We start from the raw sequence: 15,665 nt of genomic DNA, 5'->3' as shown, positions 1-15,665 counted from the left end.
TCTGCAGAAAAGGACCTAGGGGTCACAGTGGACGAGAAGCTGGATATGAGTCAACAGTGTGCTCTTGTTGCCAAGAAGGCTAACGGCATTTTGGGCTGTATAAGTAGGGGCATTGCCAGCAGATTGAGGAACGTGATCGTTCCCCTTTATTCGACATTGGTGAGGCCTCATCTGGAATACTGTGTCCAGTTTTGGGCCCCACACTACAAGAAGGATGTGGAAAAATTGGAAAGAGTCCAGCGGAGGGCAACAAAAATGATTAGGGGTCTGGAGCACATGACTTATGAGGAGAGGCTGAGGGAACTGGGATTGTTTAGTCTCCAGAAGAGAAGAATGAGGGGGGATTTGATAGCAGCCTTCAACTACCTGAAGGGGGGTTCCAAAGAGGATGGAGCTCGGCTGTTCTCAGTGGTGGCAGATGACAGAACAAGGAGCAATGGTCTCAAGTTGCAGTGGGGGAGGTCCAGGTTGGATATCAGGAAAAACTATTTCACTAGGAGGGTGGTGAAACACTGGAATGCGTTACCTAGTGAGGTGGTGGAGTCTCCTTCCTTGGAGGTTTTTAAGGCCTGGCTTGACAAAGCCCTGGCTGGGATGATTTAGCTGGGAATTGGTCCTGCTTTGAGCAGGGGGTTGGACTAGATGACCTCTTGAGGTCCCTTCCAACTCTGATATTCTATGATTCTATGATTCAGACCACGAAGGAGGGAGAGCGCATGTGCGGGCTCAACGGACACTGCTACCAAAAATCTCCCATTAGAGGTGCAGAGGTGCACATACACCTACAGTGGAGCACCCATAGGGACACTACTCGAAGTAGATATCAATTGGTATTTGATATTCCAGATACATCTCTGATATGTAAGAATGGGAAGCCGATATACCTGTAGCTATTAAATATAGATTATAAAATACCAAATATGTAGTGACCTCATTCACTCTGAAGTTATTATTCACTGGATTCCAGACATTAAGAAAAAAAGCCATCTTGCTATGTTGAAAAGCACAAGTCTTGTCAAATGTATATGATATATGGATGGAAAATAGCCAGTGAGAAATACGTAACTCCAGTTTTGTTATTTAAAAAAGCTAGGTTACAGTTTTAAGAAATAGTTGCTTAACGTTAGGATCCTTAAAACTGCTCTGGTTTTCAGAAGTTCTGAGCACCTAGCACCATCCATTGAAGTCACTGAGAGCTGCAGAGTGCTCAGTTGTTTTGAAAATCAGCACGCTTATTTAAGAGTCTTAATAAGGAGTTAGGAGCTTAACTGTAGATACATATTCTTGAAAAAAATGGCCTGGATAGGTCTTAGTAGTGTTTTTCTTAATTGTCTTATTTCTTTACAGTGACTGATAACACTTGATTTTTTTGTGTGAGGCAGGGGACAGAGAATAAACTACAGCTCTTTTCCCTGGAAAAACCATTTGTGATATGGCAGCATAGTTGAATATGCATAATTTCATAATTTGGCAGTATTTTTTGCACACGTGATCCTGAAATATGTTTTTTATGTTTTAGTCAAAGCCTTATAGATCCAACATGCAAATACCTGTAAAGTATGTGACAATTCAAAATGCTTCAGCAGAAAGCACAATATATTTTACTCCCTGTGTTACCTTATTAATGCCCATTGTGAGGAAGTGATCAAGAAGATATCGAGCTTCTGTTAGTGTGCAGGCATTAATCACCGCAGACAAATCCACAGTCTCTCCTTCTTCCTACATGCACAAGAGTAAAAAAAATCTGAAAATTTACATCCTATTTATATGATACAAGTGCTGCTATTTTAAAATATGAATTATATTAACACTAAAGATTCAGGGTAGGGTTTTCAAAAACAATGATAGTCAATGAGATGTGTTCTCTTAACCTAATTAAAGCATTTTGGAAAATCCCATCTTTAAACATTATAGACTCCCTTAGGAGCTCTTTGTGTTGAAACGTCATTATTAATGCCACAGGGGTTATATGTCCCTGCATCATATTGGCTAGCTGGTCAAAAGTTCAAGGAACTATTATCCTGGTATGAGGAGAATAGTGTAAGTTACTGATGTAGTAATGTAAACTAGGAATTCAGGAACAGACCAACCCTGTAAAAGAATAAGTCAAAGTGAGCTTTTGAGAAGGTACTAAATATTATAGCTTAGACTGCGTGATGCAGTCTGTACCACAGAGTTCTAGAAAATTCTGTCTGGTGGTTAAAAACACTTTGCTATGTAATGCAGTTAAAAAGGCAAACTGTATGATGGTTTCACTGCTCCTGGTAATAATCCCATTTCTACACAATTATAACACCTAGTTCCTATGACTTCATCTCTGCCTATCAGATTACATTTGGCAATCCAAGGTGAACAATATATTTGTTTGACAATACAATTAATCTTCTTTACCTTATTTTACACTATTAATATAATATATTCAAAAAGTACAGAGTAACAGATCAAAAACAACATTACAATTAATTTAACTGTTTATAAAATCATAGAAATGTAAGGCTGGAAGGATCCTCGAGAAGTCATCAAATTCAGCTTCCTGCTGTGTGGCAGGATCAAATAAACCTAGACCATCCCTAACAGGTGTTTGTCCAACCTGTTTTTCAAAACTTCCAATGATGGGGATTCCACAACCTCCCTTGAAGGCCTATTCCAGATCTTAACTACTGTAGAGTTGAGAGTTTTTCCTAATATCTAATCTAAACCTCCCTTGCTGGAGAGTAAGCCCATTACTTCTTGTCCTATCTTTAGTGGACATGGAGAATAATTCATCACCATCCTTTTCATAACATCCCTTAATATATTTGAAAACTTATCAGGTTCCATCTGAGTTTTCTTTTCCCAAGACTAAACATGTCAGATTTTTTTTAAACTTTCCTCATAGGTCAAGTTTTCTAAACCTTTTATCTGTTTTTTGCTCTCCCCTTGACTTTGTCCACATCCTTCCTCAAGGGTGGCTTGCAGAACTGGACACAGTACTCCAGCTGAGTCCTCACCAGTGCCAAGTAGAGCAGAACAATTACCTCCCATGTCTTACATAAACATTCCTGTTAATACACCCCAGAATTATATTAGCCTTTTTTTCCCACAGCTGCATCACATTGCTGACTCATATTCAATTTATGATTCACTATAACCTCCAGATCCTTTTCAGCACTATCACTTAGCCAGTTATTTCCCATTTTGTAGTTGGGCATTTGATTTTTTCCTTCCTAAGTGAAGTACTTTGCACTTGTCTTTACTGAATTTCATCTTGTTGATTTCAGACCAATGTACCAATTTGTCAAGGTTGTTTTGAATTCTAATCCTGTCCCCCAAACTGCTTGCAAGACTTCCCAGCTTGGTGTCATCTGAAAATTTTATAAGCCTATTCTCCACTTTGTTATCCAACTCATTTATGAAAATATCGAATAGTACTGAACCCCGGACTGACCACACTAGATACATCCTCCCAGTTTAACAGTGAAGTATTGATATATACTCATGTATAAGACAATAATCAAGTACAACTGAAAGTGTGCCTTCTGAATATGAAATAGACTGTACTGTAACAGCCAACTGTGGAAGGAGGATTTAAATTAAATTTGTGAGGTTTTGTCACAAGAACCATAGTATTTAATGTCAGCAGAATGGAAAGCATCAGCTTTGGCATTGAAAAGGCCCGGCAATGTTACTTTACATTACATAATCAAAGCTAATACTTATATCTGAAAACCCCACTGTACAAAGACCACCTATATCAACCATCCCCTCAACATATTTGAACTTAACAACATAATGAGTAGGTTGCATAATGAATGAAATACCAAGGCAAAATTCACCAAAGAATAAAATATTCTCAAGGCTAATGCAATTTCTCAGTTGTACATGTTACTATTACTGTAACCTTAGCACTTGACGTACCTTTGCTTCCTCCATCTGCATAATGTTTGCTTGGCAGTCAGAAATACTGTCATTGATGTAATCTATATTTGCAGTTAGTGACTCCATCTCCTCATTGATGTTATGGACATTTTTGTCTGCTTCTCCACCATCATCGTTGATTACTTTCTCCCTTTTTTTCAAAAGCTTCTCTCTTCTTTTTGTAAGTTCTTCACGTTGCTATTTTCCAAGAGAAATTTTAAATAAAAAGATTGCATACTTAAATCAAATATAATTTTTATTATTTATTTTTCTTCTTTTCTGGTTACATGGTAACCTCAGTGTACATTTTTGCCGAGGGAGAGGAATAATAGAGAATGTGAATGTATTTGACAACACATACATAAGGTGTTTTTAGATCTTGATACCTACACCATATTTGTTTTGTTTTTTAGCGCAGCAAAGTTTGATGGTTCTGCGTTCTACGCTGGGATTCAAACACTTCTGGCAATAAATCACTTTATACACTTGTGCCTTCAAGGTGCTAAGCACCTCCGACCTCTGGCCTAAACCAATGCTTACTCAAGTCACAGGGAGCCTTTCCATTGACTTAGATGGGCTTTGAATCACCTTGGCAGGTCCTATATGAACAAGCAATTTATTGATAAAAGAAAGTGGATCTGCTTTCTGCTATTTTAATACAATAGCATGTAAGATATTGCATAATAAATACCATACCGTAAGTAGTCTATTCATATCTGTTTCCATATTGGAAATGGTCATTCTCTGCATAATGATGTCAGTCACTTTGCGTTCAAGTAATTGCCACTTCATCCTGGCTGCCTTTGAGGAATAAACTCTGACAGTTGTTCCTTTTCTTTGGTATTTCTTCCTATGGTTAATTCAGAGAGCCACATTACTGAATGTAACTACATGGTCCAGTTTAGATTTTGAAACTGCAAATTATCAATGCAAAATTATTATTATGTTTAAAAACAACATGACATTTTTTTTTGCAGACCCTGACTCCACATCCACCTACTTGTAATCAGTCCTCTGAAGATGTACTTCATAATCTTTGGCACTTCAAAACATATGTCAAGTCCTGTAGCATTTCAAAGGAGGGATCGTGGAAATTCAAGCAATGATTTATAAGGAACTTCTGTCATCTGAGGACCAGTTTCAATTAAATAAGCAAATCTGCTTCAGAGTACAAATCCCAGACCATCCATAAGTGTAACTGTATTCGTATTTTTTGTTTTCCTGAGATGTTATTTGTTCTTAAGAATAATGTGGGCAACTGGACCGCTATGACATTTTGCTGAGTATGGCAACTGAATTTTAAAAAATTTAGATTTTTAAGTATGACTTGTCCTGTAATGGCATTTTGTACTGTTCTATCCTATATAACAATATTCCAGGCTCAATCCTTCTCCTGGTGAAGTTAACAGTCATAGGACCATTTTATGGGAATAGGAAGTGACATCAGACTGTAAAATAGAAACCATTACAATATCTATCTAGATAGGAATGTCTGCTATAAATTGTAAAATTGTAAAATAAGTAAGTATGTTTAGCCTTTACTAGGGCTGTCAATTAATCGCAGTTAACACACACGATTAACTAAAAAAATTAATCGCGATTAATCGCACTTATAACAATAGAATACCAATTGAAATGTATTACATATTTTTGGATGTTTTTCTACATTTTCAATATTGATTTCAGTTACACACAGAATACAAAGTGCACAGTTCTCACTTTATATTATTTTTAATTACAAATATATGCACTGTAAAAATGATAAATGAAAGAAATAGTATTTTTCAATTCACCTCATACAAGTATTGTAGCTCAATCTCTTTATCATGAAAGTGTAACTTACAAATGCAGATATTTTTGCTTACATAACTGCACTCAAAAACAAAACAGTATAAAACTTTAGAGCAGGGGAGGGCAAACTATGGCCCGCGGGCCAGATTCGGCCCGTCAGGGCTTTCAATCCGCCCACGGGATTTCCAGCAGGCAGACTCCCTGCCTGCCCTGGACCCGTGCAGCTCCCGGAAGTGGCCGGCATCATGCTGGCCACTTCCGGGAGCGGCGCGGGGCCATGGCAGGCAGGAAGCCTCCCTTAAGCCCGCTCCGTGCCGCTGCTGCACTGGGCCCTGCATCCCAACCCCCTGCCACACCCCTCCTGCACCCCAACCCCCTGCTCTGAGCCCTTTCTCGTACCCCGCACCCCTCCTGCATCCCAACCCCCTGCCCTGAGCCCCTTCCTGCACACTGCATCCTTTCCTGCACACCGCACTCCCTCCTGCACCCCAACCCCCTGCCACAGCCCTACATTCAGTTCCCCCTCCCCCTCCCCGATGTGGCCCGCAGGCCAAAAAGTTTGCCATCCCCTGCTTTAGAGACTACAAGTCCACTCAATCCTACTTCTTATTCTGCCAATCGCTAAGACAAACAAGTTTGTTTACGTTGACCGGCGATACTGCTGCCTGCTTCTTATTTAAGTCACCTGAAAGCGAGAACAAGCATTCGCATGGCACTTTTGTAGCCGGCATTGCAAGGTATTTACATGCCAGACATACTAAACATTCGTATGCCCCTTCATGTTTCGGCCACCATTCCAGACGGCATGCTTCCATGCTGATGATGCTCATTAAAAAAATAACGCGTCAATTAAATTTGTGACTATACTCCTTTGGGGGAGAATTATGTGTCTCCTGCTCTGTTTTACCTACATTCTCCATACATTTCATATTATAGCTGTCTTGAATGATGACCCAGCACATGTTCATTTTAAGAACACTTTCACAGCAGATTTGACAAAACGCAAAGAAGGTACCGATGAGAGATTTCTAAAATAGCTAGAGCATTCGACCCAAGATCTAAGAATCTGAAGTGTCGTCCAAAATCTGAGAGAGACGAGGTGTGGAGCATGCTTTCAGAAGTCTTAAAAGAGCAACACTCGGATTCAGAAACTACAGAACCCGAACCACCAAAGAAGAAAATCAACCTTCTGCTGGTGGTATCTGACTCAGATGAGGAAAATGAACATGTGTCAGTCCACACTGCTTTGGATCGTTATCAAGCAGAACCAATCATCAGCATGAAGGATGTCTTCTGGAATGGTGGTTGAAGCATGAAGGGACATATGAATCTTTAGTGCATCTGGCACGTAAATATCTTGCAACGCCAGCTACAACAGTGCCATGCAAACACCTGTTCTCACTTTCAGGTGACATTGTAAACAAGAAGCAGGCAGCATTATCTCCTGCAAATTGTAACCAACCTTGTTTGTCTGAGTGATTGGCTGACCAAGAAGTAGGACTGAGTGGACTTGTAGACTCTAAAGTTTTACATAGTTATTTTTGAATGCCATTTTTTTGGTACCTAATTCTACATTTGTAAGTTCAACTTTCATGATAAAGAGATTGCACTATAGTACTTGTATGAGGTGAACTGAAAAATACAATATTTTGTTTTTTACAGTGCAAATATTTGTAATGAAAAATAAATTTAAAGTGAGCACTGTACACTTTGTATTCTGTCTTAGAATTGAAATTAATATATTTGAAAATGTAGTAATCATCCAAAAATATTTAAAATAAATGGTATTCTATTGTTGTTTAACAGCACAATTAATTGCGATTCATTTTTTGAATCATGTGATTAATATTTTTAATCGCTTGACAGCCCTAGTCTTTACCTGGTTCCATTTGTTGCAGTTACTGATAATGCTTGGACCCTGGCCACAGGAATTCTCATCTTCTGCTGTGCTGCTGATCTTGATCCATCATAGTCTACAGATGACATACTAGAACTTGGTTCTTGAATAGGATGGTCAGGCAAATTCAGCTTCCGACTCACCCTCCCAGCTGCTTTATCGGATATAGGCCTTACTTGTCGACGCAGAGCTGTAACCTGAAACAGCAGGACACCAAGACATATTACTACCATCTGTGGCATTATAAATTCGACTTTATGACCAGAAATGATGCAAATATCTATGATCTGACAGGACACACCAGTGCTGTAAAACAATACCTCTTCTGTTTTGCGGCGTAGAACAACTTCTTGATTTCTTTTCTGAGCTTCCAGAAGTTTGAGCTGATGCTGTGAACAATAACAACGAATAAGCCAAATATTTTTCTCTCCAACATTTGTCATTAACAGTCTGTAACTGAAAAAGAAGTCCAATATATGCTTATATAGGCTTGCAAAACTGTTGTGAAAATGGGTTAACCCAGGTGCAAAATCTTCTTGCCCATTATTTGATATAATGGTTATAATGGAAAAACACATCGAAATACTTTACTTGCCCCCATCAAATAGATAACTTGGCTGGGGTGAATGGGCATCTAGAATTTTGCAAATGGCACTGGTATAATCTACAATGAGCCTTTGTTTTCAGTACAGGTCTGTCGCATCTTATGCGCATTTAACATACGCGAATTCAGCTTTATGCGGTCGGCAAAAACAAACAAAAAAAGAGAAAAATAATTTAAATATTGTTCCTGTAGTGCGGGCGATTCCGCCTGCCATCACACTCAATGTAATTTTGACTATACGCGGTTTTGGCTTTACACGCTGACCATGGAATGTAACCCCAGCGTAAGATGAGACAGACCTGTAATAGTTACTACTTGAAGCCTAGAGGCAGGATTTCTATAATGTAACTAAAATGCATCACATGTCAAGCAAAATCGTGTTTAATGGTAAGAGGAGGGGATTTGTGTTTATAGGGAAGAAATGTGACATATTCCACATCATAATGAGCAAGTTTACTACTGTACAGAAAGCTTTATGAACATTCACATCTTATCTGTAAATCACCTCTCGCTTGCGCTGCTCCTTTTTAAGCTGTGCAATCTCTCTGTTTCTTCTAGATTCTGTCATCCTGGCTTTTTCTTGCTCTTCTTTCATTTGTTTCATCAGGCGAACCTGCATAGAAACAATCTCTTAACCACCTTAACAGAGGGCATTTACTTTAAAGGAAAATGTTTTTATTTTCTCACCACTCATGTAAAGAGCATTTTCTTCATGCTATAATCTCCTATTACTATTCTGTACTTTCAGTAATTTACCTCCTCCCAGATAAACTTTTTTCGTCTTTAATGTGAGAGCATTAATGTGAGAAAATGGCTCTCAATCCCTTTCCCATTGATCAAATGTTAACCATATTAAAAAAAACCTTAGTTTTTTTCATCTCAGTCACATCCTGCTGCAGTTTCTTCAGCTGCTTTTCATATTGAGACTGATTTTTAAGCAATCGTGCATGTTCTTTCTGAGCAGTTTGCAGTCTTTGCAGTTCTTTATTCATGGTTTGGAGTTTTTTCTCATATTCGGACTTTATTTTTTTTGCTTTTTCTTCTGAACAAGACTCCACAGAACCTAAATAACAAAAGAGAATTCTTATCTGCTAATTTGTTGAGAATATCTCCACTTTGTCAATACTGAGTTACCTCTGCAGTCAGCAGCTTACTGGCAGTAGTCTCCAATCAGCTTTAAACTATTTACATTTCCCATTCTGCTTCTATCTTCCACACTGCTGTGAAGTCTCTACCCAGAATTGATGACTGCTATAGCTTTGGGTAATATATCAAGTACTAACACAATCAGCTTTATGTCCTTAATTGGTTTCTAATTTTAATATATCCTCTGGTTTCCTTGCACTGAAGGCACATGCACCAAATTAAAAACAAAAACGGAAGAATTCCCTTCTGCTTTACTGAACACATTGTCTACACTGGACACAGGAGTTGGAGACTTTAAGCGCTCTATTCTCACTTCTCTCCCCCCAACACTACAGTTTACCCAAGCAAATCTGAACAGGAAACTAATGGTGGATGCCAACTCTGACCTTCTCCGGCTAACGTACAGAGCAACACTGACAGAATCTTAAGGACTCAACTCAAAAAGATTGGTGCACTTAATAGGTGTCTCTCTCTGTGGGAGTGTAAATTAAAATGTCTCCTTCCCTTCAAGTTCCAGGACCCGCAAGCTATATTGGATCCTCTTACATCATCAAAAACCACTGAAAGCTGCTGCTGGTAGCCATGTGGTCAGGAAAAGCACCCATCATTTCTGGCTTGGTACACCCAGTGAATTTCTTTTTCTCCATATAACATCTGAATAACTTGTACATGGAAAGTCTCCAGCTTCTTCCAGCAAGAACCTCATAATTAAGTCCAAGTCTAACACACAGTAGCAAAGAACAAGTAATGTAATTCAGTGCCTACTGAACTCATCGCAATGAGTTCTTGCATTGATTACTGTGAGCATTAGCTTGGGCCCCTAGCCAGCATTATTTAAATAACAGTTGCCCTCGTATCTGATACACTCACATACTCAATCTGATGCTGTAGAACAAACCTTTAATTGCAGTTACACATCAGGCTATTTCTCCAGCTCACTGTTTTAGGGACCAGGACTGTAACTGTTATTCAAAGTGTGTCCAGTTATCTGCTTGGGCTTAAAAATGGTGGGTGTGGTTAGGGGGACACAGGAAAAGCTCCCCAACGTAAGTTAAGGCCAACATTTTCAAAAATGGCCTATGGTTCTGAGGTGTTTGCAACATGCAACACCTTGGGACCGATTTTCAGAAGTGTCAATGACTCCTAAGCCCTTCAGAAGCCCGTGGGGGCTGTGACTGCTCGGCAATGATGAAAATGAATGTGTAAATAAAATTTGAGTAAAGCAGAATAAAGTAAACACTGCCTGTATAACTGTTAAAATATTATTTTTAATTGTGGGTTATTCAAAATAAAGTGGCAGTTTATCAGCCATCCATCACTTAAATAAGGGATGTGACATAGAGGCCCATTTGTGGGTCAGTATTCTGTGTCAGGAGCTCTTGTCAGGCATGACATACTCACTTATCACACAGTTGTCAGAATCTGTATCTAAAACATGTCATGTAAGATATCGTTGGAAAACTAATAAGTCACTGATCATTAATATTCTTGAATGTATGGGGTGTGTACAAAGAGTTATGGATATGTGCTAGAATTATATCCTTAGTATGCATTTGGCAAGCAATGCATAAGGCCAGTCTTCCCTAGACAATGAAATATGTATTTGCTTGGCTCGCCAGCCTGGTCATCAGGCAGACATAGGGAAGATGTATTTACACATAAGGTAAACAAAGCCATCAAGCTAACCAGGGGAGGAGGTAATGACTCAACTATCACAAGTGGGGGACGAACCAGGATGAGGTCTGCACCAGATCACATGGCGTCTCTTCCCAGAAGGAGAAAAGGAACTTTATATGAGAATACATTTAAATGGTCTACTGGGCTATAAAGGTAGTGAGTCTGAACCTCAAATGATAAATAATTGAATCCACTGATTGTACAAAATATTACAGTACTATAAAAGTGTAGCCAGTAAAGTCTTTTCTGAAAGCTAATGAGACACTAGTGATTAATATAATTGTGAAACATATGTATTAACACTAAATGAGAAAATATGGATACTCAAATGATATTATGCTTTAAAGCCTGAGACCAAACACAGGGAGAAAAGGTTTTCCCCCAGTTAGGCGAAAAGGTAGCATTTTGGAATCAAAACAATGGAAGCCCTATTTACATATGAATCAACAGGAAGGGAAGAACAACAGGAGGTCATCCTGAGTCTAGGGGGACAAAACAATGAGAAAGAATAAGTCATCTTGGCATCCATCACTGGATGGGCCAGAGCTCTTGCAAGCTGAGAAAGATGGGGCCTTCAGCCAAGGGGATTGAACTGAATATAGGTGAGAAACCTGCTTAGGTAAAGATCTTTCACCAAGGAAGACAAAGGAAACCAGCATCTTGTTCTTATGTGGAAGGTTCTGACTGAAAGTCAGCTACGGCTGGGGAAAAAAAAAAAAAAAAAAAAAAAAAAGACTGGTAGGAAATCTACCTAAAACCAAGGCTGTAGCTTGTGGAGTTAAGTCTTGGCCACTAGAAAGTGTTTTTTACTTTTATGCACTTGTAACCATTCTGACTTTATCCCTTCTACTTGCACTGACTTAAAACTCTCTCTTTTTGATTAAATAAACTTGTTTTACTTTTATTCTAAATCAACCCAGTGCTGGGCTTGACTTGAAGTGATTATTAACAACAAGCTGCTGTACTTTTGCCCCTTTAAAGGAGCAACAAACTTTATTACTCCTCTGAATGTTCTAGGAAGAGGCTGGACATTTCAGGGCAGAGGGTTTTGAGGAAATTCAGGACTGGGGATATATTGGGGTCACTTGGCCAGCAGAAACCAAGGCTGGTAGAGACAAAAGTGTGGCTTGTCTGCTGGCTGGGAGCATCCAGACAGGGAGCTACCACAGCAGAGCACTGTAAGGCACTCAGGGTTACAGGACAAGCAGTGACACAACCTCTCATTAGTCTGGATTACATCCCAAACCATGACGGGGCATAGAGCACTGACTGCACCACTGAACTGTTCTGTTGTGGTTTTGGTTCTTCTCTTACGTAGGGTGACCAAAAGGAAAAGGAACGAGAACCTTGAATACAAGTACTAACCTGTGTGAAAGGAAGTCAGAACTGACAAGAAGTTGAAAATACATGTTCACCTATCCCTAGTACCAAACAGTAATAAAGACTTAAAAACTAGTATTATTAAAACTGAAAAATTAACAAAGATTAGAAAATGACTCTAGTTAGCAGCTAATTTTCAAATAATTTCTCCTCGCGGTTTTCATGCAGTACCAACTTATATGTATAGGGGGAAAGTAACAAATAATTTGTCATGAAGATACTACAGTAAAATGATTTAAATAAAGTTATATGTCCTACCCAGGTTGTGAAGAACCTGATCTCTTTCAAGTTGAGTGTCTCGAATCTTATGTTGTAGCATCATTAGCTTCTCTTCATATTGCTTTTTCAGAGTCTGCAGTCTTCGTTGGCTGTTCTCTAGTTCATCTATCAGCTTTTGCTTTATGGCAATTTCACAAGTGATATTTGCTAAATCTGCCTGATAATTTTCTAAAAGAAAAAAAGAAAAATTAGATACTAAAAATGGAGGCACTCAGATTCTATGGCAATGAGGGCCATATACACATATAGACAAACACCTCCTGTAACTTTAGCATAATCAAAATATAATGTCATAGAAGCATTTTTTCCAAAAGCCAAGGATTTTGAAAAGCCAAATTATTTGGCATAAACTACCAAACACCGGGGCCAACCTGGCAATAAATAGCCATACTCTTCTGAGTGTACAAATGTCAGATGTCTCAAAAAACCTGTATTGCCTAATATGCTTGGATCATGTAATAATTTTGGGTTGACATGCAAAATCTGTCATGCTCATATGAATACATTCTGGACAGTCACAGCTCATTTGGAGTTTAATGCTTATGTATCTATAATTTTGTACTGCATATGTGATTGTGCACATAAGGATTTTGAGTATTTTGTAACTCTGACAGAGGGAAACAGATGCTGGATCTGCACCTGGGTAATCTATTTTTTGAGATCCAGAAAAATACAAAACCATGCCCTCCCCCCACCACACCAATTCTGTGAAATATGGAATTAGTAGGATAATGGGAAAGTTCATGTATGTCAGATCAGTGCTGTTTTTGTTTCACAACTCCTTACCCGCAACTCCCATCTCTGACACCATGCCCCTCCTTGTGCTCAGCTCACACAACCTGCTAGAGTTCCTTCAACTCCAAAGCTGCAGAAACTTCCAACAGCAAGCTCAGGAGAGTGTAAGGAGGAAATCTTGACTGGTCCGTGAATCTTGGGGTGAGGTCCCCCTCACGTACTCCCTAACCCAGCTGCTGAAAAGGTATATCCTATCTCCGGAGAGAAGTGAGGAGCTGTCTCAATCAAAGGGGAGGGGGTCCCCTAGCCCTGACTGCAATTAGGTTAGCTTTATAAGCCAATGGGCCCTGGCTTCTCTGGTTGTGCTCCAGAATGGAGCGGTCAGCCAGGGACACTCCAAGTTCTGTGGCCCTTTTTAAAGTTCTTATCTGACCATTAGTCAATCAGAGAAGAATGGATATACATGGAGTGTTCCCCGGCCTAATTCTCATGAGGCAGATTGTTGGGCTGGGCTGAATCCCAGATTCTGCGCTTATAAAGGGGGCAATCCTGATTTGTGTGTAATGCCTACACTAGCTTTTTGTGCCAAGTACCATTTCTATATAGGAAACCTCTGTCTCTTCATAACCAAGTTGGCTTATAAGCTTCATCATTTCAGAATTAAACTCTGAAAACAACTGAATTAACAGGTGCTGGATATCACCTCATCCTCATCCATGGTGTTCTTCAGAATGAAGAAAATTAACCTAGTGTTTTAATCTTATACTGAGGATATTTTTCTAAACAAAAGGTTTAGAGAAATAAATCAAGTATCAGATTGCTTCTACTGGGCTATAGAACAAACCTGGGTGAACTGCACAAGGGCAATTCAGGACTCTTGCAGTAAGATGAGAGGCAATGTAAAGAAACATGTTCTAGGAGCCCCGGAAGGGCACACCATTATAGATAATTCACAGAATACTACTGATAGTGGGCTCAAGAGATGCTGAGCATACTTCCCTTCCTGCCAAAGGGAAAGAACCGCAAATGGCAGTCATCATGGAGAAGGAAAGTGGCAGGACCAGAATGAAACAGTATCATCTATGCCCAAATATGGGGTGCGCAGACAAAGCAGTTTTTTTTTTTAAACTAATTCTGCAAAAATACTGAAGTGATGTTACCTTTTTCATCTAAGTCAGAATCAGATTCATCTGAGCTTTCAACAACTTCCATATCATCATCTTCATCTTCGTCTTCTTCCTCATCCTCATGATCACTTACTTCCTGAATTTCTTCCTATAAGTAAGTAGGGGGAAAAATTAGGACAAAAATCTACATTTACCCACCCACCCTTTGACACTTAGATTAACTTGGAAGTACATGGAAGCAGGGTAACAAATCAGACTATGAGCTAGTATATCATCTTTTAAGTACCGTATATACTCGTTCATTAGCCCGTTCATTTATAAGCCGACCCCCCAAAATGGATAGGTAAAAATAGCAAAAACTGTATGACCATTTCATAAGCCGACCGTATATTTCAGGGGTTGGAAAACTTTGGCTCCTGGCCCGTCAGGTTAAGCCGCTGGCAGGTCGGGACGTTTTGTTTACTTGGAGCGTCTGCAGGCACGAAGTCCGCCCCTCAACTCCTTGTGGCCACAGTTCGCCGTTCCCAGCCAATGGGAACTGCGGGAAGTGGCACGCCACTTCCTGCAGCTCCCATTGGCTGGGAACGGCGAACCGCGGCCACAAGGAGCTGAGGGGCAGGCTTCGTGCCTGCAGACGCTCCAAGTAAACGAAACTACAATGTATTAGATCAGGATCGGCAACCTTTGGCCCGCAGCCTGGCCAGGGTAAGCACCCTGGCAGGCCGGGCCAGTTTGTTTGCCAGCCGCATCCACAGGTTCAGCCGATTGCGGCTCCCGCTGGCCGCCGTTTGCCGCTCCAGGCCAATGGGGGCGGCAGGAAGTGACGCGGGCTCAGGGATATGCTGGCCACTGCTTCCTGCCGCTCCCATTGGCCTGGAGCGGCAAACCGCAGCCAGTGGGAGCTGCAATCGGCCGAACCTGCAGACACGGCAGGTAAACAAACTGGCCCGGCCCACCAGGGTGCTTATCCTGGCGGCCCACGTGCTAAAGGTTGCCGATCCCTATATTAGATATTCAATTCAATGATTCCATAGAGTTTAAAATCATCACATTTTGGTGTAGACCTGTTCATAAGCCAACCCCCGCTCTTTGATGCGTCACTTTTTTACCAAAAATATTCGGCTTATGAACG

The 15,665-nt window shown here is 40.1% G+C and overlaps 1 protein-coding gene across 9 annotated transcripts in view; it reads right to left on the bottom strand.

Annotated features, from left to right (window-relative positions):
• Positions 1-15,665, bottom strand: part of KIF21A (kinesin family member 21A) — a 155,859-nt gene that overhangs the window by 48,975 nt on the left and 91,219 nt on the right. For all 9 annotated transcript variants that reach the window (XM_054019002.1, XM_054019027.1, XM_054019051.1 and 6 more), the window contains 9 exons: positions 14,567-14,681; positions 12,651-12,839; positions 9,053-9,252; positions 8,695-8,802; positions 7,906-7,974; positions 7,568-7,782; positions 4,594-4,747; positions 3,898-4,095; positions 1,618-1,719 (listed from right to left, as the gene is read on the bottom strand). In XM_054019002.1, the coding sequence (XP_053874977.1) occupies positions 1,618-1,719; positions 3,898-4,095; positions 4,594-4,747; positions 7,568-7,782; positions 7,906-7,974; positions 8,695-8,802; positions 9,053-9,252; positions 12,651-12,839; positions 14,567-14,681 (1,350 nt within the window). The remainder of the gene's footprint in view (positions 1-1,617; positions 1,720-3,897; positions 4,096-4,593; positions 4,748-7,567; positions 7,783-7,905; positions 7,975-8,694; positions 8,803-9,052; positions 9,253-12,650; positions 12,840-14,566; positions 14,682-15,665) is intronic.

Source organism: Malaclemys terrapin, chromosome 1, assembly GCF_027887155.1.
Source record: "Malaclemys terrapin pileata isolate rMalTer1 chromosome 1, rMalTer1.hap1, whole genome shotgun sequence".
NCBI classification, from domain to species: domain Eukaryota; kingdom Metazoa; phylum Chordata; order Testudines; family Emydidae; genus Malaclemys; species Malaclemys terrapin.
Note: the sequence above shows the minus strand (reverse complement) of the source record. Positions and strands in the feature narration are given on the sequence as shown.